Source organism: Podarcis pityusensis (assembly GCF_964106645.2).
Source record: "Podarcis pityusensis genome assembly, chromosome: 10".
Taxonomy (NCBI): Eukaryota; Metazoa; Chordata; class Lepidosauria; order Squamata; family Lacertidae; genus Podarcis; species Podarcis pityusensis.
In genome coordinates, this window is record NC_138035.1 from 74,614,169 (window position 1) to 74,637,960 (window position 23,792).

Consider the following 23,792-nt stretch of genomic DNA (forward strand, 5'->3'; position numbering starts at 1 on the left):
TTTTCTAGGGAAGTGAAGGCATGGCATGAAGTTGGGTTAGGGATAAGGTAGCAGAGGAGGGCAAAGCTTTCCTTGGTGTCCTTTGAGTTTGAACAGCGGCTGCCAACTTTTCAAGGGCAGTTCTCCATTTGGAAGCTGCCAGATTTGTTAACCTCTTAGTGTCCACACAGATCAGCAGCAGATAATCCTGTGGGTTGCATGATGGGATGTGTCAGATGAAGCTGAGGTTTCCCCCTTAGTATGTAGCATTGCAGGGAGAAATAAAATGATCTGCATGATACCACGAACACCTCCAATGCCCATTTAATCTCCTGTTGATCAGGAAGGCAAAACAAAGGGTTGCTAAGAGAAACTAATTATTACATATGCACCAACCTAAGACTATTTCAATCTCTTGATGTTGAAGATTCATTGCAGAGACAGAATAAATTACAACCGCCAGAGATTGTATTCAGTGATAGTCATACTCAGAATAGACCCTCTGAAATTAATGGACATGATGGATTCAGGGCCATGTCAAGGGGTCTACTCAGAGCAGAGCAGAGCAGAGCTACAGGCCCAGGCTTTTGTGTTACAGCTGAAAAACATTACAAAAAAAGAGACGCTCCAGTTCAAGCCAAGCCAGATGAGATGGAAATGGCAACAACATATTTTACTTTCGGTACAAGTGCTCAAAATCACATTGATTTTGTGACTCTGCATTGTGATAGTGCTCAGTAATCCTGGATATTCTAGACATACCTGTTGGGTCCCAGCTGACATTTTGCAGTTCCTTTTCTCTGCCACCTCAAGCAGAGTATTTTGAATGGCAGGAGGAGATTACATGCACCCACAGAAGCTTCTCCTGTAAGTGATATATAATTTCAAGCTTCAGGCAGGGCTGACATGTCGCTGTAGCAAAGGTGAGCAGTCCATCGGTACCTGCCAATCATTGTTTAAAAGTCAAACAAAAATGTTGGCATGTGCAGATAAGTGTGCTAGATGCTTGGGTGGGGTGGCAGCAAAAGCAGAAAAGCATGCTAATAAGGATTCTCTAAAACTGATCATGTGTAAAAGCCCCAGGACTTTACAGAGCATGGCACTGGCGACAGAGTCTTTGAAGCCGATCCCAGGTTGAAAACCACAGGTGTGACAGATTGCTTGGATCCACTTCCACCAACTAGATCAACCTACTGACAAGGAAACCCACCTAACTGGGTGGAATCTACAAACATAAAAACTGTTTTGATTTTTTTTTTCATGGCCACTGGTCCCATCACCTCCTGACAAATAGAAGGGGAAGAAATGGAGGCAGTGAGAGATTTTACTTCCTTGGGCTAAATGATCATTGCAGTTGCTGACAGCAGCCACGAAATTAAAAGACGCCTGCTTCTTGGGAGAAAAGCAATGACAAACCTAGACAGCATCTTAAAAAGCAGAGACATCACCTTGCCGACAAAGGTCCGTAGAGTTAAAGCTATGGTTTTCCCTGTGGTGATGTATGGAAGTGAGAGCTGGACCATAAAGAAGGCTAATTGCCGAAGAATTGATGCTTTTGAATTATGGTGCTGGAGGAGACTCTTGAGAGTCCCATGGACTGCAAGAAGATCTATCCATTCTTAAGGAAATCAGCCCTGAGTGCTCACTGGAAGGACAGATCCTGAAGCTGAGACTCCAAGACTTTGGCCACCTCATGAGATGAAAAGACTCCCTGGAAAAGAACCTGATGTTGGGAGAGTTGGAGGGCACAAGGAGAAGGGGACGACGGAGGACGAGATGGTTGGACAGTGTTCTTGAAGCTACGAACATGAGTTTGACCAAACTGCGGGAGGCAGTGGAAGACAGGAGCGCCTGGTGTCCATGGGGTCACGAAGAGTTGGACACGACTAAACAACTAAACAACAACAACAACAACAACAACAACATTATTACAAGCCCTCCCCACCTCCTGCAAAAGCTCACTCAAAATTGAAAGGGAAGTGGTGAGGTATGACTAAACACTGAATCTGCTATTTTTCCAGGTATGAAATGGCTGTGCCAAAATAACTGGTATCAAGAAAAGCTCTATAAAACAAAGTTGTTTCCACAGAATTTACTGTTTTATTTTGACAGTCACATGAAAAAGCAGACACATGTCAGGTGTACCAATAGAGCCCTATGCAGCTCAAACCAAGGTGCCCGAAGGGACTGCCTGCCTCTCCACTCACATCACATGGCCTGGCTTCTCCCCCCCTTCTGGGGCAAAGTGGGTGGCAACCACCAAGAGGCCCTTCTCATCTGTGGCCTCTGGCATCCCCTCCTCAGGGAAGCTTGCTCAGTACCTACGTTTTCATACATTTTTACATTCTTCAGCTGATAATGCTTTTACTGTGTCCTTCATTTTACTTCATAATTTGCTTATTGCTGTTTCAATGTTTTGTGTTGCTTTTACTGTGGTGAGCCACCCTAGAAGAACATATGCCAAGGGTGGTTATCTGGACAGCCTGGACAGCTCAGTTGGTTAGAGCATGGTGCTGATAACACCAAGGTTGTGGGTTCGATCCCTGTATGGGACAGCTGCATATGCCTACACTGCAGGAGGTTGGATTAGATGACCCTCAGGGTCCCTTCCAACGCTACAATTCCCTCAGTTCACGGCCTGACTCTCTCTCTCTCTCACACACACACTCCAACAACGATATTCCCCCCACCACCATTTTTGTGGTGGTGGTGGTGGTGGCAAAATAATAATGTAGACCCAGGGCTGGGGTGGGTGGAATCCAGCACCCTTGATAAAGATGCAAATAATCCCCTTGCTGGTCCCAGGCCAGTCATTTGAGGGGGAAACGGCCCCTTTTCTTCAGCTAATCTGCCAGATCAGCCGTGGGCAGGGGGTGTGGTGTGTCTGAGGTTGGGTGGAGAGTGGGTGCACATACCTTTGACCACAGACACTGCTGCCCTGCTGCCCCCAGAAGCTTGGCTCTGGGTGAATGTGGCCCTTTGGCCAAAAAAGGCCAGATAGTTCTGAAGGACAGGACAGATATGAAGAAAATAATCATAATATTTCCATTTATTTCCACAACTGGAAACTCTCCTCACCAGCCACCGAAGTGGAAAGGGAAAAAAACCTCATCTTGGTGAACCAAGGCCCTGCTGCAAGGGCCAAAAGCAGCAGGGTCTGGGAAGAAAGCAGAGCTGACTCACACCAAAGGCAGCAAACTACTTACGGGAGAAACTCCCTCTCAGGTCAATGGGTTTGGTCGCTTCCCATCTCCCAAGTCATAGGAACCCTCTGCTCTAGCCACCTTCCGGGCAAAACAGGAAAACTCTTTGAGACTTAAGGTCAGCACATTGCTACAGTGGCTGCCAGTTTCATATTCAGAAGGTCTGCCTGTGTGTGCTACCAGTCCCAGTATAGAGGTGTTAATTTTAGTTTATAAAACCCTGAACCACTTAGGAACAGGTTACCTTCAAGATCATCTTGCCCCCCTATGCCTTAGGCCTGATTTGAACATTCAACAAATGGGAGTTGCTGGCAGTGCCCATTTCTAAGGCATGAAACTACCAACAACAGGGCTTTCACTGTGATCATGCCAGCTTAGTAGAACATGGCTCCACTGACAATTAGCCAGGCACTTTTTCTATTTCAGATGCCTGCTGAAACCTTTTGTCAACTGACATATTATTTGTTTTGCTTGTAGCACAGTTATAATGAAGGGGTTTTACACATTGTATTTATGATGATTTTTATGTATTTGTTATATATTTTGTTCACTGCTTAGATATTTTTATGAACAAGTGGCCAATAAACTAGAATACAGTGGTACCTTGATTTGCGAACTTAATCCGTTCTGGAAGTCCGTTCTTAAACCAAAGCGTTCTTAAACCAAGGTGTGCTTTCCCATAGCAGTGGGAAACTCAATTTACAAATGGAACACACTCAACAGGAAGCGAAGCATGTTCTTATTCCAAGGCAAAGTTCACAAACCTACTTCTGGGTTTGCAGCATTCTTAATCCAAGTTAAACTAAGCTGTTCTTAAACCAAGGTACCACTGCATAAATAAATAGTTTTAGAGGATAGCACTACAGCAAAAAACAACAACAACAGTTCTCTTGGTTGTAGCGAGTTGTGAAATAAAAAGTTGTCATCAAGAGAAAGGGGAGACCCAGCAGTGTTAAGCGAGAACCAGCTGTCTCCCTTGTAATACTGCAAAGTCAGCTTAAAACAGATTTATTCAATGAAGTGCCCACACAAGATCAGAATCATCACGGGGTTGTGGGAATAATATTAAAGAGCTAATGTTCTCAGAGCTTGTGGTGTCAAAAATGCTATCGTTCCCCATGAAGTTGTGGCCTTGTTTCTTATTCCAATTTCATCCCACGTTTCATGATTCTTCATCATCTTGCTGATTTCGTTTCTGTTAGGATAACCAAGAAAATGAAATTATATTGAATTCAATGCTACAACTATTTTCCAGAGGAGACAGCCATGCAATTGAACAAATACAACACATTTCCCACTGCCTATATTCCCCGAGGGAGAGAAGAGGGCAGGAGAGCTGAAACAGATGGAAGGAGAGCAAAAGAGCCCTCTGCAGCAGAGCCCTTGGGCAAGAGCAAGCTGCCCCTTCCCCTGGCTGCCTGCCTGGGCAGGGAGGAAAAGGCTAAGGAAAAAAGGCGGTGGCTGAAGGAGGGAATGGCCTGTCCACTTTTGGTTCTGATCCTGCCCACCACCAGCATGTGGCCCCCAAAGGAGCACAGCTCTCTAGAGGGGTGGGGGGAAGGTTTCCCATCCCCCTTCTAAAGCCACAGAGACAGGAGTATTTGGACACGTTACTTTAATTTTTTTTGCATAATTCAATATTAGCAATGCTCACTAAAATCTACATAATTCAAGAGAGGAGAATCAATTATCAGAAAGAACTAACATCAAAGGGCTTTTTAAAAAAGACTAAATAAAGACCTCTCTTTTAAAGCAGGGAACTGCAGGGGAACAGAACACTAATAATAATGACTTCCTGGTTAAGTGACATCACACTTGAAGCTCTTCCATGCTCAATCTAACACTCTCTTCTCCTTCTTCCTGAACTGATGGGTGCATCATTAAATGCACATGCTGTTTAGTGACCCACTCTCCCCACCCCCACCACCCCCCACAGCATGTTCTGCAGGGACATAATGAATAGTTCAGTTGAGATTGCTAATGCATCAATGGGCTTGTCGGGTTAATCCAGCAGTTGCATGGAATTTTCATAATGTGACCTATAAAGCACTGGGGAAAAAGATCAGCAGGGAAGCTTGCAGCTTTTTTGATAACCCCACAAGCTACCTTCACAAGCTTTGGAACTAAAGATTTCATGATCTATAGGCTGACACATCGAAGGCTTTTAAGCTAAACCCTGTGTTCTATCACTAAGAGATCTTCTGTAAAGCCTGAAGGCATGTCCTGTTATTAGATCAAGACTAGATTTAACAAGTATACAGTACAAAATATACAACCTTAAGTAAATGGATGTTCTTTTGGAAGAATACTTCAGATGGATAAATTTCTTTTGGATTAGCTAATATCCCCCCACCTCCACCTGCAACCACCAACGACTGAACAACAAGAAAGCACTCAATGAAATGCTTTTGATAAGATTTCACTCAGTGCTGTTGCCAATTGTTATTTAGCCTTTTCCTTCTGCCTGAGGAGTGATATGATTAACCTTGTTAGAATGGCAGGAAATTGACTGATTAAAAGTGAAAACCTCAGTGTCTTCCACTGTGTGATCAATATGCCTAACTTGCTGAGAAAAGCTGGAAACCAGTTACCAAATAGCCTAGTTACCTTAGAAACTTAAAGATATGCTCCTCAGTTAGGAAACTTACTTACCAGTTTGAGCAGGTCAATTAATTTGTGAACATCTTCCCCAGTGGAAAGGTCTACAAAATCTTTGGGCAGCCTGTAGCTGAGATACGGGCTAGGCTGAACAGTAAGGTTGCTGTTTGTACAACGGAATGATGGATAGTCCTAATAAGTGGAGGCAATAAGCAAGAGATGTCAATTTGAAATCACCATTGTGTGTACCTAATTAGTGCAGTATATTTCAAATAATTGACCAAAAAAAAAAAAAAAGCCTCAAAAGGATCACATTGGGAAGGATCACTCACTTGATATTTCTACTTTATCAATGGCGTTTTAATACACATTTTAAATTGCATTTTCCAAATGTACATTGTATTAGGAAAAAGCCTCAAAATATTGTAGAAGAGTTAGACATTTTTGAAGGACAAAAACAACTGAATTTCCAGGAGGGCCATTGGAAGAATGGAGTTCACTGAGGTGGCCTGCTGGCAGGTTCTAGTACATAAATGCAGCTGCCTCCACAGCCTCTGTTGCCCTTTGTTTGGTAAGCTGGGTGAAGGTGGTCTTGGCCTAGGGGCCTTCAGTTGCCCCTTTTTGCTATTAGTGGGAATCAGTACTCTTGCTACATAAGCTCTCAAATACTGATAAAATAAAATGGAACTGGAAATATCAACAGTTCAGTTAGAAGACCCGATATTATAAAAGAAGCATCCACTAAGAAACAGAACACTGTTAAATGTACAGTGAGAAAGTTCATGCATAAAGGTGATGCTTGAAGACTGATGTTACATGTAGAGGCTTTTGTTTTGCCTGGAAAGTGCAAAAAAGCTCAGGGTGACGAGCAACTTGGAAAGCAGAGCTGTCACCAGGAAGGCCTCCTTCAGATTAATCTTGCCTTTCATTTCCAGCTCCCTGAAGTCCAGAACACTAGTGTATATATGCAGAAGTTCAAAAAGGAAATTTATGAAAGATACTCCCTCACAACTCCAGCTGCTCAAAATGTAGCAGTGGGAATGAAAGATCAAGGGCCCATTTTATTTGGCTGGAAGTGAACCTACTAAATTGTGAATGAAGAAGTGGCAAAAAAAGATCAGCTTCATTTGCAAGGATTTTTTAAAAAAATGTAGATAGACACACAGATATAACACACTAACAATACTTGGACCTTTAGGTTTTGTATGTGCATGCACCCCATTAATTGACACCCTTACTGCTGAGTAGACATCAGAATACAAATAGATTTCCATTTCTTGGATACCAAGGGAAGTGGGCCATCTCTACATTAACGAATCAGTAGTCCCATCAGCCCCCTTCATGGATCACTGCCTTGTCGTGGCGAAGGGGCTTGAATAACTCAAAGAAGCTATGAACTACGCTGAGCAGGGCACCCAAGATGGACAGGTCATAGTGGAGAGTTTTGACCAAACGTGATCCACCTGGAGCAGGAACCGGCAAGCCACTCCAGTATCCCTGCCAAGAAAACTCCATGGACAAAGACAACAGGCATATAAAGTTATGACGCTGGAAGATGAGCCCCTCAGGTCGGAAGAAGTCCAACATGCTACTGAGGAAGAGCGGAGGACAAGTACAAGTAGATTCAGAGCTGATGAAACGGCTGGGCCAAAGCCGAAAGGTCGCTCAGTTGCGGATATGCCTGGAAGCGAAAGGAAAGTCCAATGCTGTAAAGAAAAATATTGCATAGGAACCTGGAATGTAAGAACCATGAACCTGGGTAAGTTGGATGTGGTCAAAAATGAGGTGGCAAGAATAAATATTGACATCCTGGGCATCAGTGAACTAAAATGGACGGGAATGGGCGAATTCAGTTCGGATGACCATCATATCTACTACTGCGGGCAAGAATCCCGTAAAAGAAATGGAGTGGCCCTCATAGTCAACAAAAGAGTGGCGAAAGCTGTACTGGGATGCAATCTCAAAAATGATAAAATGGTCTCGATATGAATCCAAGGCAGACCTTTTAATATCACAGTAATCCAAGTTTATGCACCAACAACTGGTGCTGAAGAAACTGAAATTGACCAATTCTATGAAGACTTACAATACCTTATAGAAGTGACACCAAAGAAGGATGTTCTTCTCATTATAGGGCATTGGAATGCTAAAGTAGGGAATCAAGAGATAAAAGGAACAACTGATAAGTTTGGCCTTGGAGATCAAAACGAAGCAGGGTTAAACTGAAGAAAGTAGGAAAAACCACTGGGCCGGTAAGATACAATCTAAATCAAATCCCTTATGAATACACAGTGGAAGTGAATAACAGGTTTAAGGATTTAGATTTGGTGGACAGAGTGCCTGAAGAACTATGGGTGGAGGCTCGCAACATTATACAGGAGGCAGCAACGAAAACCATCCCAATGAAAAGGAAATGCAAGAAAGCAAAGTGGCTGTCCAACAAGGCCTTACAAATAGCGGGGGAGAGAAGGCAAGAAAAATGCGAGGGAGATAGTGAAAGATACAGGAAATTGAATGCAGATTTCAAAAAAATAGCAAGGAGACACAAGAAGGCTTTCTTAAACGAGCAATGCAAAGAAATAGAGGAAAACAGCAGAATGGGAAGAACCAGAGATCTGTTCAAGAAAATTGGAGATATGAAAGGAACATTTCGTACAAAGATTACCATAATAAAGGACAAAAGTGGTAAGGACCTAACAGAAGCAGAAGACATCAAGAAGAGGTGGCAAGAATACACAGAGGAATTATAGCAGAAATATATGGATGGCTCGTATACCCCAGGTAGTGTGGTTGCTGACCTTGAGCCAGACATCCTGGGGAGTGAAGTCAAATGGGCCTTAGAAAGCACTGCAAATAACAAGGCCAGTGGAAGTGATGATATTCCAGCTGAACTATTTAAAATTTTAAAAGATGATGCTGTTAAGGTGCTACACTCAATATGCCAGCAAGTTTGGAAAACTCAGCAGTGGCCAGAGGATTGGAGAAGATCAGTCTACATCCCAATCCCAAAGAAGGGCAGTGCCAAAGAATGCTCCAACTACCGCACAATTGCACTCATTTCACACGCTAGCAAGGTTATGCTTAAAATTCTACAAGGAAGGCTCAAGCAGTATGTGGACCGAGAACTCCCGTAAGTGCAAGCTGGATTTCGAAGGGGCAGAGGAACCAGAGACCAAATTGCAAACATGCGCTGGATTATGGAGAAAGCTAGAGAGTTCCAGAAAGACATCTACTTCTGCTTCATTGACTATGCCTTTGACTGTGTCAACCACAGCAAACTATGGCAAGTTCTTAAAGAAATGGGAGTGCCTGATCACCTCATCTGTCTCCTGAGAAATCTCTATGTGGGACAAGAAGCTACAGTTAGAACTGGATATGGAACAACTGATTGGTTCAAAATTGGGAAAGGAGTACAACAAGGCTGTATATTGTCTCCCTGCTTATTTAACTTGTATGCAGAATTCATCATGCGAAAGGCTGGGCTGGATGAATCCCTAGCCGGAATTAAGATTGCCGGAAGAAATATCAACAACCTCAGATATGCAGATGACACAAGCTTGATGGCAGAAAGTGAGGAGGAATTAAAAAAACCTTTTAATGAGGGTGAAAGAGGAGAGTGCAAAATATGGTCTGAAGCTTAACATAAAAAAAAACCCAAGATCATGGCCACTGGTCCCATCACCTCCCGGCAAATAGAAGGGGAAGAAATGGAGGCAGTGAGAGATTTTACTTTCTTGGGCTCCATGATCACTGCAGATGGTGACAGCAGCCACGAAATTAAAAGACGCCTGCTTCTTGGGAGAAAAGCAATGACAAACCTAGACAGCATCTTAAAAAGCAGAGACATCACCTTGCCAACAAAGGTCCGTATAGTTAAAGCCATGGTTTTCCCAGTGGTGATATATGGAAGTGAGAGCTGGACCATCAAGAAGGCTGATCGCCGAAGAATTGATGCTTTTGAATTATGGTGCTGGAGGAGACTCTTGAGAGTCCCATGGACTGCAAGAAGATCTATCCATTCTGAAGGAAATCAGCCCTGAGTGCTCACTGGAAGGACAGATCCTGAAGCTGAGGCTCCAATACTTTGGCCACCTCATGAGAAGAGAAGACTCCCTGGAAAAGACCCTGATGTTGGGAAAGATGGAGGGCGCAAGGAGAAGGGGATGACAGAGGACGAGATGGTTGGACAATGTTCTCAAAGCTACCAGCATGAGTTTGACCAAACTGCGGGAGGCAGTGGAAGACAGGAGGGCCTGGCGTGCTCTGGTCCATGGGGTCACGAAGAGTCGGACACAACTAAACGACTAAACAACAACAAAAACAGTCCCATCAGCAGATACACCTGGAACTGGTAATGCAGCAAGATGGCCCTGCCAGAGGATGCTTGCGGACAGATGAATCGCTTTGGAAAGCAAACCTATGAACAGAAAACAGACTCTGCCCAGTAGCACTTATTATCTCTGCAGTTCAAAATCAATGGAAAGTCCATGTATTCATTTAAACAAGACACAATATCTTCCACAGGTTTATGAACACAGCATAATGAATCCTTGCATCCAGGTACATATACAGAAGCCAGGAAGACCTGCTTAATTATAGTTCCAGTCACATTCCATGTGTCCCCCCCCCCATCTGTTACCTGTTCCATGGCTCCACCTTCACTCTCGTCATCTTTCAAACCATTTCCAGACCTCAGCTCCTCCCACATAAATAGTAGAGAATCTGTTACCTCGCCAAATGGATTAAAATCAATTAACCACACTCTACCCTGCAGAAGAAAAATGGCAGAAGCAAAACATAAATCTATTTATATAGGACAACATAAAAAAAGCCTTTTAAATGGAATGTTGACCCACATGCTTTCGCTAATTTTCATGTGGGGTTCAGTTCATTAACACAATGGCTATCTGATCTGGTGGGGTGGAAGCAAGGCTGGTTGAGGAGGTCAGGAAACCACACATTAACAATTAAAACATATGTGGAGGTTGACTTATGGAGGATTGACCTATTGGTGTCTATGAGCCATGACAGCTAAATAGCATCTGGATAGCAGGTGCTAATACCAAACAATGAGGGGTGGCTGCTACCTGTGAGGCAGGCTTATTAAGAGAACTTCCATAGGGATGCCTTCCAAATGTTGTGGACTTCAACTCCTATCATGACTGACCATTTAGCATGCTGGCAGAGGCGAATGGGAGCTGCAGGCCACAAAATCCCGAGGGCACTAGCCTGGCTGCCCCTGTTCTTAAAGTATCTGACTGGACGCTGCTGGAGGCGGAATATTGTGGCTTCAGCCTGATCTAGCAAGACAATTCTTGCCTATATCACAAAACGGCAAGCCACTGTCTTTTGCAGTCTTTCCATGCATGCATGTACTAGACGTGAAAGGGTGCTGTCACTTAAATAAATCAGGCAAAGTCCACATTTTGGATCCCTGTTGTACTGGTAAAACAAGATAAAGCTAACCCACAAACTGAAACTAACACGAGGACAAATAAAAGAGGATGTGGCTCTCCTTTATTACATACACAGCCCAACAAGACAACAACCCACCATACAGCCATACAGATTGACATGGCTACCTTGACACAACTCCTCCTGCCCCTCACACATGCAAACAAATCTCACTGCTGTCAGCTGAAAGCAAGCAATCACAGGCCCCAACCTCTCTTACACCAAAGAAAACAAATACATGAATAGAAAGAAAGCCTACCCATGTGATGCTGACACAAAAACCTCACACTTTCACCATGCAGACTACTGCCTGCTTCTCCCTCCGCTCTCCCCCCCTCGCCTTAGACTGTATACAACATTAAAGTCTCACATCAAACATAACTGATCAATAGAAAGGACTTTATGATATGAAAGTAGAGACAATGATCGTACTATTGTAACCCAAGAAAATCCTTAATAAAAACAATTTAAAGAAAAGATAAAACCAATTTGGTCACAAAAAGAATCAGCGGCTAGCAAATTTTGACCCTTTGGTGTGAAAGGTCTCCGTCTTCAGCTTGATGAAGTGCAAAGTGTTAAAACAGCTGTATGCAGTTTGCCCGTCTAAACCATTTGAGAGGCTTTGGCAGGAAGATTTCTACATCATTTAGAAGGTGGGTAGGCAGGCCACTCTTCCCAGTGTTCATGACTATGCCAAAGTTTTGCCAGCACACATCATTTAAACTTATCTCTGCTGCCACAACAGATTTCTTTCTTTTAAATGAAAACTGGGATGCTCAGGATTCTAAGGGGCGGAAGCCACACAAAATAGCATCAGTCCATGCACAGTTATGACCGTCTACTCAGGCAGATGGAAGCTCCAGTATCAAAGATCACTTACAGAGATGTTGAATGGACAAGGAAGTTCTACAGTTTCAACCACAATGTTTCTCCAATTCCTATCCGTACCTTCCTTTGGAACATTCCTTTGGTGGCCTTGAACGATTGTCAATACTTCAGAACAAACAAACAAGGTTCAGCAAGACTGCCCGGCTGAGAGTGCTGAACAGCCCAGACTCACTGAACAATTTGCTGCCAAGGAGTGTGGTGGAGTCTCCTTCTTTGGAGGTCTTTAAGCAGAGGCTTGACAACCATATGTCAGGAGTGCTCTGATGGTGTTTCCTGCTTGGCAGGGGGTTGGACTCGATGACCCTTGTGGTCTCTTCCAACTCTATGATTCTATGAACTCTGGGGTTGAGGCAAATGTCAAAAATGCTTTTAAATGTTTTAAAATGTTTTAAAATAGTTTTTAATTTGTGGCATTTTAAATTACAGTTTTATGGTCTGGTTTTTGCTATGTTGGGGGTGAATTAAATGATTAGTTGGGGCTGGGGATTAGTTTAATTTTCAGTATAACTGTGAATTGTGTTTTTTTTGTTTGTTTTTTTAAAATTAGTTTCTATCGTTTTATATAGTTTGTATTTGGTCCCTGGAAAAGACCCTGATGTTGGGAAGGAAGGATAACAACAGGAAGATTTGAAGAAGGAACTATTGGAAACTCAAGGCAGTAGAAACATAAGAGGATTAGTACCCCACTGAACTTGAAGCATGGGAAGCCCCCACAAAAAATTATAATTTGGCAGAATATTTGGACTATATGATATGTATTTGTATAATTTGGAATACTTAATGTGATTTGATTGGATTGTTAAAATGGAAAATTTAATAAAAAATATTTTTTTAAAAAAGAAGAAAAAGACCCTGATGTTGGGAAAGATTGAGGGCACAAGGAGAAGGGGACGAGGACCAGATGGTTGGACAGTGTTCTCGAAGGTACGAACATGAGTTTGACCAAACTGCGGGAAGCAGTGGAAGACAGGAAGGCCTGGCGTGCTCTGGTCCAGGGGATCACGAAGAGTCGGACGTGACTAAACAACATCAACAAATTTGGTTCTTGAAGGGAGAGGGTCAGGGCTGCCTGGAAGTGGGCCCCAGCCAACAGAATGACTGGGGCAGGTTCCACGTGGGGTGGGATGCACTGGGACACCTGATTTCAGTGATCATGAATAAGAGGAGTTACGCCAGGACCAGACCATGTCATTACCGAGGAGGCAGGTTTAGTCGTTATTGGAGGACTATCCCTGCCTCCGGGTCTGGTCTTGACCAGAAGGATATTGGAATCAGCAAGGGAGACCCACATGACCTGAAGGTGCTGCTGTGCAATGCCACGTCAATGATTCACAAGACCACTGCCATACATGACTTTATCGTGGATGGAGGACTTGACATGACATGTGTAACAGAGATTTGGTTGAATGAAGCAGATGGGCCTGTTCTTGCCGCTGCTTGTCCACCAGGTTTCTCTTTTGCACAGGTCATGTGGGTGGGGAGGGGGGTTTGCAGTGATTTTTAGGAAGTCATTAGCTTACACCAGGCATCCTATTGGGAAGACCCAGTTTTTTTTGTTTTTTTTTAATAATATTTATTAAAATTTCAAAGGATACAAAAATTACACAAAAACAAAAAGTAAAAATACAGAAAGTAAAAATACAAAAAGTAAAAATACAAAAAAAATAGAAAATACAGAAAAAAGAATAAAGAAAAAACAAAACAAGTTCATTTATTTTCAGATCCTTAACTGTCATTGCCTTCTTTATTAGACCTCCTCCTCCTCCCTTCCTTTGTATTCTAATTATTAATTATCCCAGCAAATCCTTTCCTTTCCATGTTTCATAAAATTCTATCATTACATTACCCTCGACTAATTTAATCCTATCTTTCTATAATAAAATAAACCTTAAAGTTTAAAACTTAAGTCTTAACCTTACCAGCTTCTTGTGATCATAATATTCTTTCATAATTCTTTATGCATCTTTACTAAAGCCAGGTAATTTCTTCCAACATTTTTCTATCATTCATCAACTTTATAAAACATTCTAATAATAAAGGGAAAAAAAGAGAAAGATATAGACAAGTCCAATCTTTATCCGATGTCCCTTCCTCCTGGTTCCGGGATTTGTCAGTCCTTATTGGGAAGACCCAGTTTTTTTAGTGCATGTTCTGGAAGTTGGGCAATAGGGGCAGTACAGGATTCCTTTTGGTGTACCAACCTCCACGCTGCACCAAGGATTCCCTGGCCAAGCTGCTTCAGGTCATGGCGGATGTTCTCCTGGAGGGCGAGGGCGGGAGAGTGCTAGAGTCCTGTCTAGTCAAGTTGCATGGGATCAATTCCAATCTGTTACCTCCGAGGATGTGGACAGGCTGCTTGGACGAGTGAAACCAACCACCTGTCTCCTTGATCCTTGCCCATCCTGGCTCATAAAAGCAAGCTGGGAAGTACTGGGTGATGGACTCTGTGGGGTGGTGAATGCATCCCTCTGTGAGGGAGCCTTCCCAGACCCACTGAAAGAGGGGGGGTTGGGCTGAAAGTTCATCAGTATGCGGATGATACCCAGCTCAACCTCTCATTTAAATCAGAAGCAGTGAAGGCTCTGAAGGTCCTGAGTGAGTGTCTGGAGGAGGTTGGAGAATAGATGACGGCTAACAGATTGAGGTTGAATCCTGACAAGATAGAAGTCCTGTTTTCGGGAGATGGGGTGGGCAGGTGTGGGGGACTCCCTGGTCCTTAATGGGGTAACTGTACCCTTGAAGGACCAGGTGCACAGCCCAGAAGTCATTTTGGACTCACAGCTGTCAATGGAGGCACATGTCAATTCTGTGTCTACCAGCTCCGTCCAGTACGCAGGCTTACGTGCCCACAGACTGTCTCGCCAGAGTGGTGAATGCTCTAGTTATCTCCTGCTTGGACTACTGCAATGTGCTCTACGTGGGGCCACCTTTGAAGGTGACCCAGAAACTACCACTAATCCAGAATGCTGCAGCTAGACTTGTAACTGGGAGTGGCCACCGAGACCAAATAACACCGGTCCTGAAAACCAACATTGGCTCCCAGTCCGTTTCCGAGCACAATTCAAAGTTTTGGTGCTGACCTTTAAAACCCTAAATGGCCTCAGCCCAGTATACCTGAAGGGGTGTCTCCACCCCCATCGTTCAGCCCGGACATTGAGATCCAGCTCTGAGGGTCTTCTGGCGGTTCCCTCCCTGCGAGAAGTGAGGTTACAGAGAACCAGGCAGAGGGCCTTCTTGGTAGTGGCGCCCACCCTGTGGAACGCCCTCCCATCAGATGTCAAGGAAATAAACAACTATCTGACTTTTAGAAAACATCTGAAGGCAACCCTGTTTAGGGAAGTTTTTAATGTTTGATGTTTTATTGTGTTTTTTATTTTCTGTTGGGAGCCGCCCAGAGTGGCTGAGGAAGATAAATTATATTTTTATTTTTATCATCATCATCTAGCAATATGAGCCACCAAACACCTTTGCTCTGCAGCAGCAGACTCAGAAGATAATGCTGCTCAATTGCAGGTTTCCACAACCCAGTAATGAATAAAGAAAGTACAAGTAAATATGATCGCTCCAATAAATTCTAGGCAGTTAAGCACATTTTTCTGTCTATTTTTGACATCACAATGTTGTTAATAGCCACACTTTTTTGACTACTATTCAAGATTATTCCTGCTAGAGGAAAACCTTCCACTAGAGATTCATTTCTATAACAACTTTTAAGGTTTAATAATCAATCTGCACAAACATCTTTTTTCAAACATTCACATAGCTGAAATGCTTCTCCAAAAGCTCCATTGTGCCCACAGAGCCCGTTTGTCATGCCCAGGTTCACTGCAGACATTTATAGCCCAAACCTAAATATAGTTGCTTGCAAATCCACTAATCTTGGTGGAACAGGCTCAGCGGTAGATCAGCCATCGGCTGCTCTGAGGAAAGCCAGAGTACCAGAGTTGGATATCTATCAGTGAAAGTGCTTGGTATAAGCTTGAAAGACACATCTATTTTATCACTTTTAAAATGCCATGGCTTTCCACAAAAAAGGGGTTGGTTAAAGGTGCTGAAAGTGGTTTCACCATCAATCCCTCTTGCCAGGGAGCTTCGAGCAATATAGCTCTGTGAGGGGAATAGGGCTCTCCTAATAACTCTTAGCACCCATAAGAAACTACAGTTCCCAAGATTCTTTGGGGGAAGCCATGACTGTTAAAGTGGCATAATACAGCTTTCAATATATGTGGCCAGAACTGCATATACAGCCCTCTTACACTTGACCCATTTGATTCTGTTTAAAAAGTGACAGGCATTAACTGCCGCCGTGCATTGGTTCAAACCTGCATGTTTCTCTGTTTTTGATACTTCTTTCAATCGTTTTATCAATTGGTACTTCAACAAAATTAAATTAGAAATTCATGGAGGATAAGGCCTTGCTTGTGGCTTCTCATAGACCTCTGGTTGGTTAGTGTGAGAACAGGATTCTGGAGCGCATGGGCCTTTGGCTGGATCCAGCAAGGAGCCTTCTTAACTAATGAAGAACAACTATGGTGTTTTATGAACAATTCTCAAGACACTTCCGTTTCAAGACGCCCCCCAAACACTGTTCCCTTACCCAGAAAAGCTGTAAAGAGAAAGGAGATGATGAAAACTGGAGGGAGGGAGGGAGGGAAAAGGAGTATACAATGTACTTGACCAGGCATCTTCAAACTCTGGGCTGCGGGCCGGGTCTGGCCCACCAGGCTCATTATTCCGGCCTGCCGCCCGCTTGGTCAGTCCCCACGCACTGAGCTAAATCGGCATGGTGTTTCCTTGAGAAGAAGCCGTGGCGCCTCGCCACAAAGGGACTGACTTCCGCAATGCTGCTGCGGCTTCACATTGGTAGCAGGAAACTCCTGCTGCCAATCCAAAGCCACGGACGCCTCTGGACGGGGGGCGACGCTGCCATCATCACAAGAACCCAGCCGGCTAAGCCGTGCCAAGCAGCAAATATGGCTCCCCAGCGCAAGGAATTTCTCCTTGATCCAGCATGTCTCCAAAAAGGCTCCCCTGGTAACGCACAAGCAGATAAGGGTGACTTATTTGGAAGATGCTGGATTTTCAGTGCCCTCCTTTTCCTTTCCTTTCCACACCAGGATTCTTGGGGAAGGGAGGAGGAGGAGGAGGAGGATCAAGTCTGGGCAAACTGAACTGAGCTCAAGCCATCTGCAAAGTGGATCTGACCTGACACGGATCAACAGCCCAGGCTGGGAAGATGGGCGGGCGCAGGGGTGGGTGCTGTGCAGCGCCAGCAAGAGACTGAGCTCTCGGGGAGCTGAAATGGACACAATCCCATTCTGTTTCACCTCCGGCTGCCTTAAAGACTTCCCCACCCACTAACACCTAATTGTCCAGCCTGCTTGTGGACGCTGCGAAGGGGGCCAGGCGAGGGCGGAAAGCAACAAGCAGAGGGAAGGGGTCAGTAGACTTGCTCAGTGAGGAGTGGGCCCACCTCCAATTGCCTTGCTGCCTTGCCTAGGGCCCCCAATCGCCAGAAAAGCAGGTCAGGAAGCGGGGGGGGTGAGGTGGGGGAGATTCAAGGGAGAACGGGCGGGACGGGGGAATCCTTTTGCAGTCAGCTGCATTCCCATGCTATAGGACAGGTGGCCATGCCCTGGAAAGGAAGTGAGGGGGAGGCGTGCGCGGGCAAGGCAGTGATGGTCAGATCCAGCCAATCCAAGGAGGTGCTGCCTCTCTGCAAGCTCGCCTTGTTCCTCCGCACATGCCGATGGTGCAAATATATTCTGCATGGGCAAGAATGCTGTCTTTGTCGACTGTGCCTTCCAGAGGAGGGGTGGCCCTGCATTTGCCCCCGCAGTGAGTCATGAGGATGGGCAACACGCAGACAGGCTGCACCATGGGGATCGGGGGTAGGGAAAAGTGCGCGGGCAGGCTAGCGCATGGGGATTTGGGGTTGGAGGACAGGCGTGCAAGCTGGGGGTCGTGGATGGGGGTTAGGGAGACGTGTACCAGCTGGGTTGTGGGGATGGGGGCATGGAAGGCCTGCATGTAGACTGGGCCGCGGGGGTGAGGGAGATCCATGTGTAGATTGGGTGGTAGGGACGAGGATTAGCGATATTGACCATCTCATTAGCCAAAAGCAGGCCCATACATCCCATTGAAATACTTATAAGTTTATGTTGATTAAAATCGTTCTTCATTTTAAATATTGTATTGTTTTTCCTGTTTTTTTGTGCACTACAAATAAAATATGTGCAGTGTGCATAGGAATTCATTCATATTTTTTTCAAATTATAGTCCAGCCCACAACAGTGTCTGAGGGACAGTGAACCGGCCCCGTTTAAAAAGTTTGGGGACCCGTCCTGGACAAACACAGAGACACAAACAGAAACAAGCACGCACACACTTTAGAACAGGCATAGGCAAACTCGGCCCTCCAGTTGTTTTGGTACTACAGCTCCCATCATCCCTGACCACTGGTCCTGTTAGCTAGGGATGATGGGAGTTCATAGAATCATAGAATCATAGAGTTGGAAGAGACCACAAGGGCCATCGAGTCCAACCCCCTGCCAAGCACGAAACACCATCAGAGCACTCCTGACATATGGTTGTCAAGCCTCTGCTTAAAGACCTCCAAAGAAGGAGACTCCACCACACTCCTTGGCAGCAAATTCCACTGTCGAACAGCTCTTACTGTCAGGAAGTTCTTCCTAATGTTTAGGTGGAATCTTCTTTCTTGTAGTTTGGATCCATTGCTCCGTGTCCGCTTCTCTGGAGCAACAGAAAACAACCTTTCTCCCTCCTCTATGTGATATCCTTTTATATATTTGAACATGGCTATCATATCACCCCTTAACCTCCTCTTCTCCAGGCTAAACATGCCCAGCTCCCTTAGCCGTTCCTCATAAGGCATCGTTTCCAGGCCTTTGACCATTTTGGTTGCCCTCCTCTGGACACGTTCCAGTTTGTCAGTGTCCTTCTTGAACTGTGGTGCCCAGAACTGGACACAGTACTCCAGGTGAGGTCTGACCAGAGCAGAATACAGTGGCACTATTACTTCCCTTGATCTAGATGCTATACTCCTATTGATGAGGCCCAGAATTGCATTGGCTTTTTTAGCTGCCGCGTCACACTGTTGGCTCATGTCAAGTTTGTGGTCAACCAAGACTCCTAGATCCTTTTCACATGTACTGCTCTCAAGCCAGGTGTCCCCCATCTTGTATTTGTGCCTCTCATTTTTTTTGCCCAAGTGCAATACTTTACATTTCTCCCTGTTAAAATTCATCTTGTTTGTTTTGGCCCAGTTCTCTAATCTGTCAAGGTCGTTTTGAAGTGTGATCCTCTCCTCTGGGGTGTTACCAAACTGGGAGGGGTGGCTGTCATCTGTAGTCCCAAAACATCTGGAGGGCCGAGTTTGCCTATGCCTGCTTTAGAGAGCCAGGCTTACCAGAACATTTATCTAGCTCAGCATCCTGTTTCCCTCCAGTAGCCAACCAGATTTTCGGATGAAGCACAAACATGACATGAGGACCATAGGCCTCTCCTGCTGCTGTCCCCTGCAGAGCCATGATCCTGGAAGCAGCTCAGCGATCATGACTAGTAGCCATTAATAGTCTGGAGATGCAGTTGACAATATTTTATTTTTAAAAAGGCCCCCAAAGCCATACCATGTGTTTTGCACATTAGGCTGTTTCATATATCATGCTTATCCTTCTATTTTGCCATTGGATCCAGTAAGGTCCTAACCTACTGCTCAGAACACTTAATTACTGGGCAGCTTCCAGCATTGTGAAACCGCAAGTGTGACTCTCAGAAGACAGGCTCTCTGAGCAAATGACAATTCTCACACTCCCAAGGTATATCCAAGTAACAGATACAGATACTATTTTGTTTTACATAAATACATCACACATTACTTAATGCCATATTGATTTTAAGCATGAGAAAGAAGCCACTGCCCACTTCCATAGAAGATGGACTTGCCCTGCCATTACAGACATATACAACATGTGGAATTTGACCACATTTAATTATATAGCAAGTCAGCATTATAGATCCCATGCTGATAGAAAACTGGTCCACCAAAATCCATGGTTAATGTGAAATGTGAACTTTTTAGCCGCTGCAGCAAAGGCTCCAGCATCGTCCCACGAGTAAAGAACCACTGCTAGCAGTCCCCTGTGGTGCTTTGAGACAGAGGCAGGTGCCAGTGGTGTAGATCCTGTAAGAGGGATTGGACCCATCACCTATACCAGACTGGAGCTGGCATATCAAAAAATAAAGAAAAATTTGCCTGCCCCATCTTCCGTTCTGGCAGGTATGAGCCAGGAGGGCTTTCAATGCCATAGTAGATTTGCTTGGAACAGTTGAAGTGCAGGATAGAATGGCTGACTATGATTATGCAGACCTGCCAATATTGTCTCCATCCCCAAATAGGGCACCAGCAAATCTTAACAAGGTATTACAGAGAAGGATGAAGTAGAGCTTGTGTTTTAGAATTTAACAAACAGCCATTCATTCCCTTGCAGCAACACAAACTGCAATTTCTACATTCATATGTTGAAAACCCACATTTCCAGGCGGTAATGGTATTAAATACTGCAAAATCACTCCAATTCAGTGGTGACTGGAACCAGGTTTCTGCTTAAGATAAATACCCAAAATTCTACAATATTGATTGTTTCAAGAAAAAATGAAAAATCCCACTGGGAACTCACAGAACCAGTGTGCCTGAAGCACACTTGGATATGTACCATTCATGCTTATTGATGGGTACCCTGCATAAGATCATGACAACTGTTTTATTACTGTACACTATCACTTTTTTTTTTTTTGAAAAGCAGAATAAAATACTGCTTTGCCAAGGAGACCATAGTCAAAAACTTACACAGAATAAAAATAATCATAGAATCATAGAGTTGGAAGAGACCACAAGGGCCATCGAGTCCAACCCCCTGCCAAGCAGGAAACACCATCAGAGCACTCCTGACATATGGTTGTCAAGCCTCTGCTTAAAGACCTCCAAAGAAGGAGACTCCACCACACTCCTTGGCAGCAAATTCCACTGTCGAACAGCTCTTACTGAACAGCTCTTAAAGCATTACAAACCAAAGAGTTGACTTACCATGCTGTCCCTGTAGATGTCAAACACAACTAGAAAGATTAAAGAAGGAAAAAGAAAAGGGGAGGGGAGGGAAAGAGAAGAGAAGAGAGGAGAAGAGAAGAGAAGAGAAGGCAAGATTAATAGGTTTACTAAGCAAAACCTGAAAACCACTTCAAATTTTTTGCTTTTAGGCCTGCTTAGAACTGAAGGTGCTCTTATTATGTTACACTGAAACAAACATGGGTTCTTCCGGTGCTGTGAAAGGGTAAATGAGATGTGTTGGGCCAAGCAGGAGGAGGGCACACTCCGCCTCTTCCCATGAACTTCATCCTTCCCAGAAAACTAGGACAACTGAGAGCACAATCCAAACCCCCAATCCAGCACGCGTGGGAATAGGGAGCTTGTACGAGGCAGACCTCTCTTGTCATCCAGCCCCAAATGGTCTCCACCTGCCGAGTGACATCACTCCACTGCCATGAAACGCCTGGCTCCTGCCCTTGATGAGCTCCTCTCTAGCAGCAGTCCCTGGAAAGCCCCCAAACAGGGCCTTCTGTAGGAGGGACCGAGGCTGCCCTAGGTCTGCATGAGTGATGGGCCTGTAGATATTGTGGCAGCTACTCTGCTGGATTGCTTTGCCAGGGTCCCTTGTCGCCTGGGGCTTCTCCTGCTACTGCAGTGGCAAAGTAGAGAGCCCTGCTGAGTGATGCAAGATGGAGCCGCAAGACTTTTTAAGAAGTTCAGACCCTCCTCAGTGGTCTACACAAACGACTGTGAGCTTACTCACATTTTACACTAATAAAAACAACTTGCATTCTGCAAGCATAAGAACTGCCCTGCTGGATCAAACCAAGATCCATCTCGTCTAGCAATTCTCACTGTGGCACCAGATGCCTTGGAATGTCCTAAGCAGGGCTTGCGAGTATCAGCCATTCCCAATTTCTCCCCAGCAGCTTCTGCTCACAAATACTCTGCTACTTCACATAGAGGTTGTTGACAGAGAGAAAATAGCTCTGCCTATCTTGCTCCACCCCTATAAGCCTGGAAAAAGCTGCTACCACAAGCGAGAGGTGCGGCTGCCTGTCAACGTACATTGGCAAACTGTGGAGAACCCCATGACGCCTTTGCGAAATGCAGATTTATCTGGCCATGTACATGTAATGGTGTGTGAGGTTTTATTCTTCCTCCTGTTTAGCTTTAAGCCACAGGAGGCTAAAACCTGGCTAGGAGGTCTCATTTGGCCTCCCAATTATTTTTTTCTGCTCACCCCAAGACCCCTCCAATTTTGGCAGTGGCAGCACAAAATGGGGGTTGGGGGAATAAGTATTCACAATGCTGGGATGGATTTAAATATTTATATCTACTCTAGCGCCCTGATGGGGATACAGATTGACACTCACACTGATTTGCACAGAACAGCCGTGGAGCGAGGGGGCTGCATGCCTGTATGTGCGCATGAGAATGCACGGAGAAGAGTGTGGCCGTACCTACTACCAAAAAGGTCAACTACCTCTTCTAAACTGCTGGATTAAGCCAGTTTACTGGTGTTGTTTTATTCAAAGTAGCATGAATTGCTAGTTTATTATGTTTATTTACTTATTAATAAGGTAATTTGCAAGTATTCTTATGTTTTTTGAATTTCTGTACTTAGCTGCTGCTCATTTGAGAGCTGCTCTGAGGAAATGATGCATACCAATAATTGGGTAGATAAGGCTGTCATGGCTGATCGGTTCATGAAAGAGATAGGTCTGCCATCAGCGATGAAATTTCTGCTTGAACTCATCTAACTAGGCTAGTGGTCATCACTATGTGGCATGACTTTTTGTTTAGATCCATGGTGTGACTGTATTTGAATTATTAAGTAAGCATAGACAGTTCTAGTCACTCCATGGCAAAACCAAATATTACAGAACTGAAAAGGGTACAGAAACAGGCAAGCAAAGTGATCAAGAAGCAGGAACACGTTCCCTATAAGGAAGAGCAGAAGGGTGTTGGGCTTTTTAATTATGAAGAGAGAGAGAGACAAATGACCAAAGGGGGACATGACAGGGGTTGAAAAAACCTGAAAAGACTTTGTGTGAGTGGAGAGAAAAGTATTTTTCAATCTCTTATTAACACTCGAGGGGGAAAGAATCAGCAATTAAGTTGATTGGCAGGAGATTCAGTACTTTCCACTTAACTAGCACATAAATTAAATGATGATATTCATTACCAAAAGATGTGATGAAAGACACTGGTTTAAGGGGTCTTCAGACATTGCATTCCAGGTCAAGGTAAATGAGAGAAGGCAGTGGGAGGGGAACATTCACTTCATTCCTCATCATCATGGAAGGCGAGTTTCATGGAGGCTCCCTAGGCAGTTTAAAAGCCTGGTTTTCCAGGGTTCAAAAAATGTTTGGGGAGCTTTGACAACCTTCAGGTCTTTGGCTTCTAGAAGTGGGAAAGCAGTTGGAATGCCAACATGGGGCAGAGCTAGTGCACTCATCCCCAGGACCAACTCTCCTTGCCTGCCTTAAGTGTTTGCTTTGATCAAGAACATAACACCTGAAAAAGGATTCAGATGAGTCTGGAAAGTTTTAGGCAGATTT

At 44.5% G+C, this 23,792-nt stretch overlaps 1 protein-coding gene across 4 annotated transcripts in view; it reads right to left on the bottom strand.

Moving 5' to 3' along the window:
- Positions 1-2,056: 2,056 nt before the first annotated feature.
- CDC123 (cell division cycle 123) overlaps positions 2,057-23,792 on the bottom strand; it is a 41,361-nt gene continuing 19,625 nt past the window's right edge. For 3 of the 4 annotated variants that reach the window (XM_081023805.1, XM_081023804.1, XM_081023806.1), the window contains 4 exons: positions 21,229-21,257; positions 10,420-10,548; positions 5,835-5,972; positions 2,057-4,377 (listed from right to left, as the gene is read on the bottom strand). In XM_081023805.1, coding sequence (XP_080879931.1) covers positions 4,345-4,377; positions 5,835-5,972; positions 10,420-10,548; positions 21,229-21,257 — 329 coding nt within the window. In that variant the 3' untranslated portion in view covers positions 2,057-4,344. The remainder of the gene's footprint in view (positions 4,378-5,834; positions 5,973-10,419; positions 10,549-21,228; positions 21,258-23,792) is intronic. The other variant, XM_081023807.1, reaches the window with a different exon arrangement.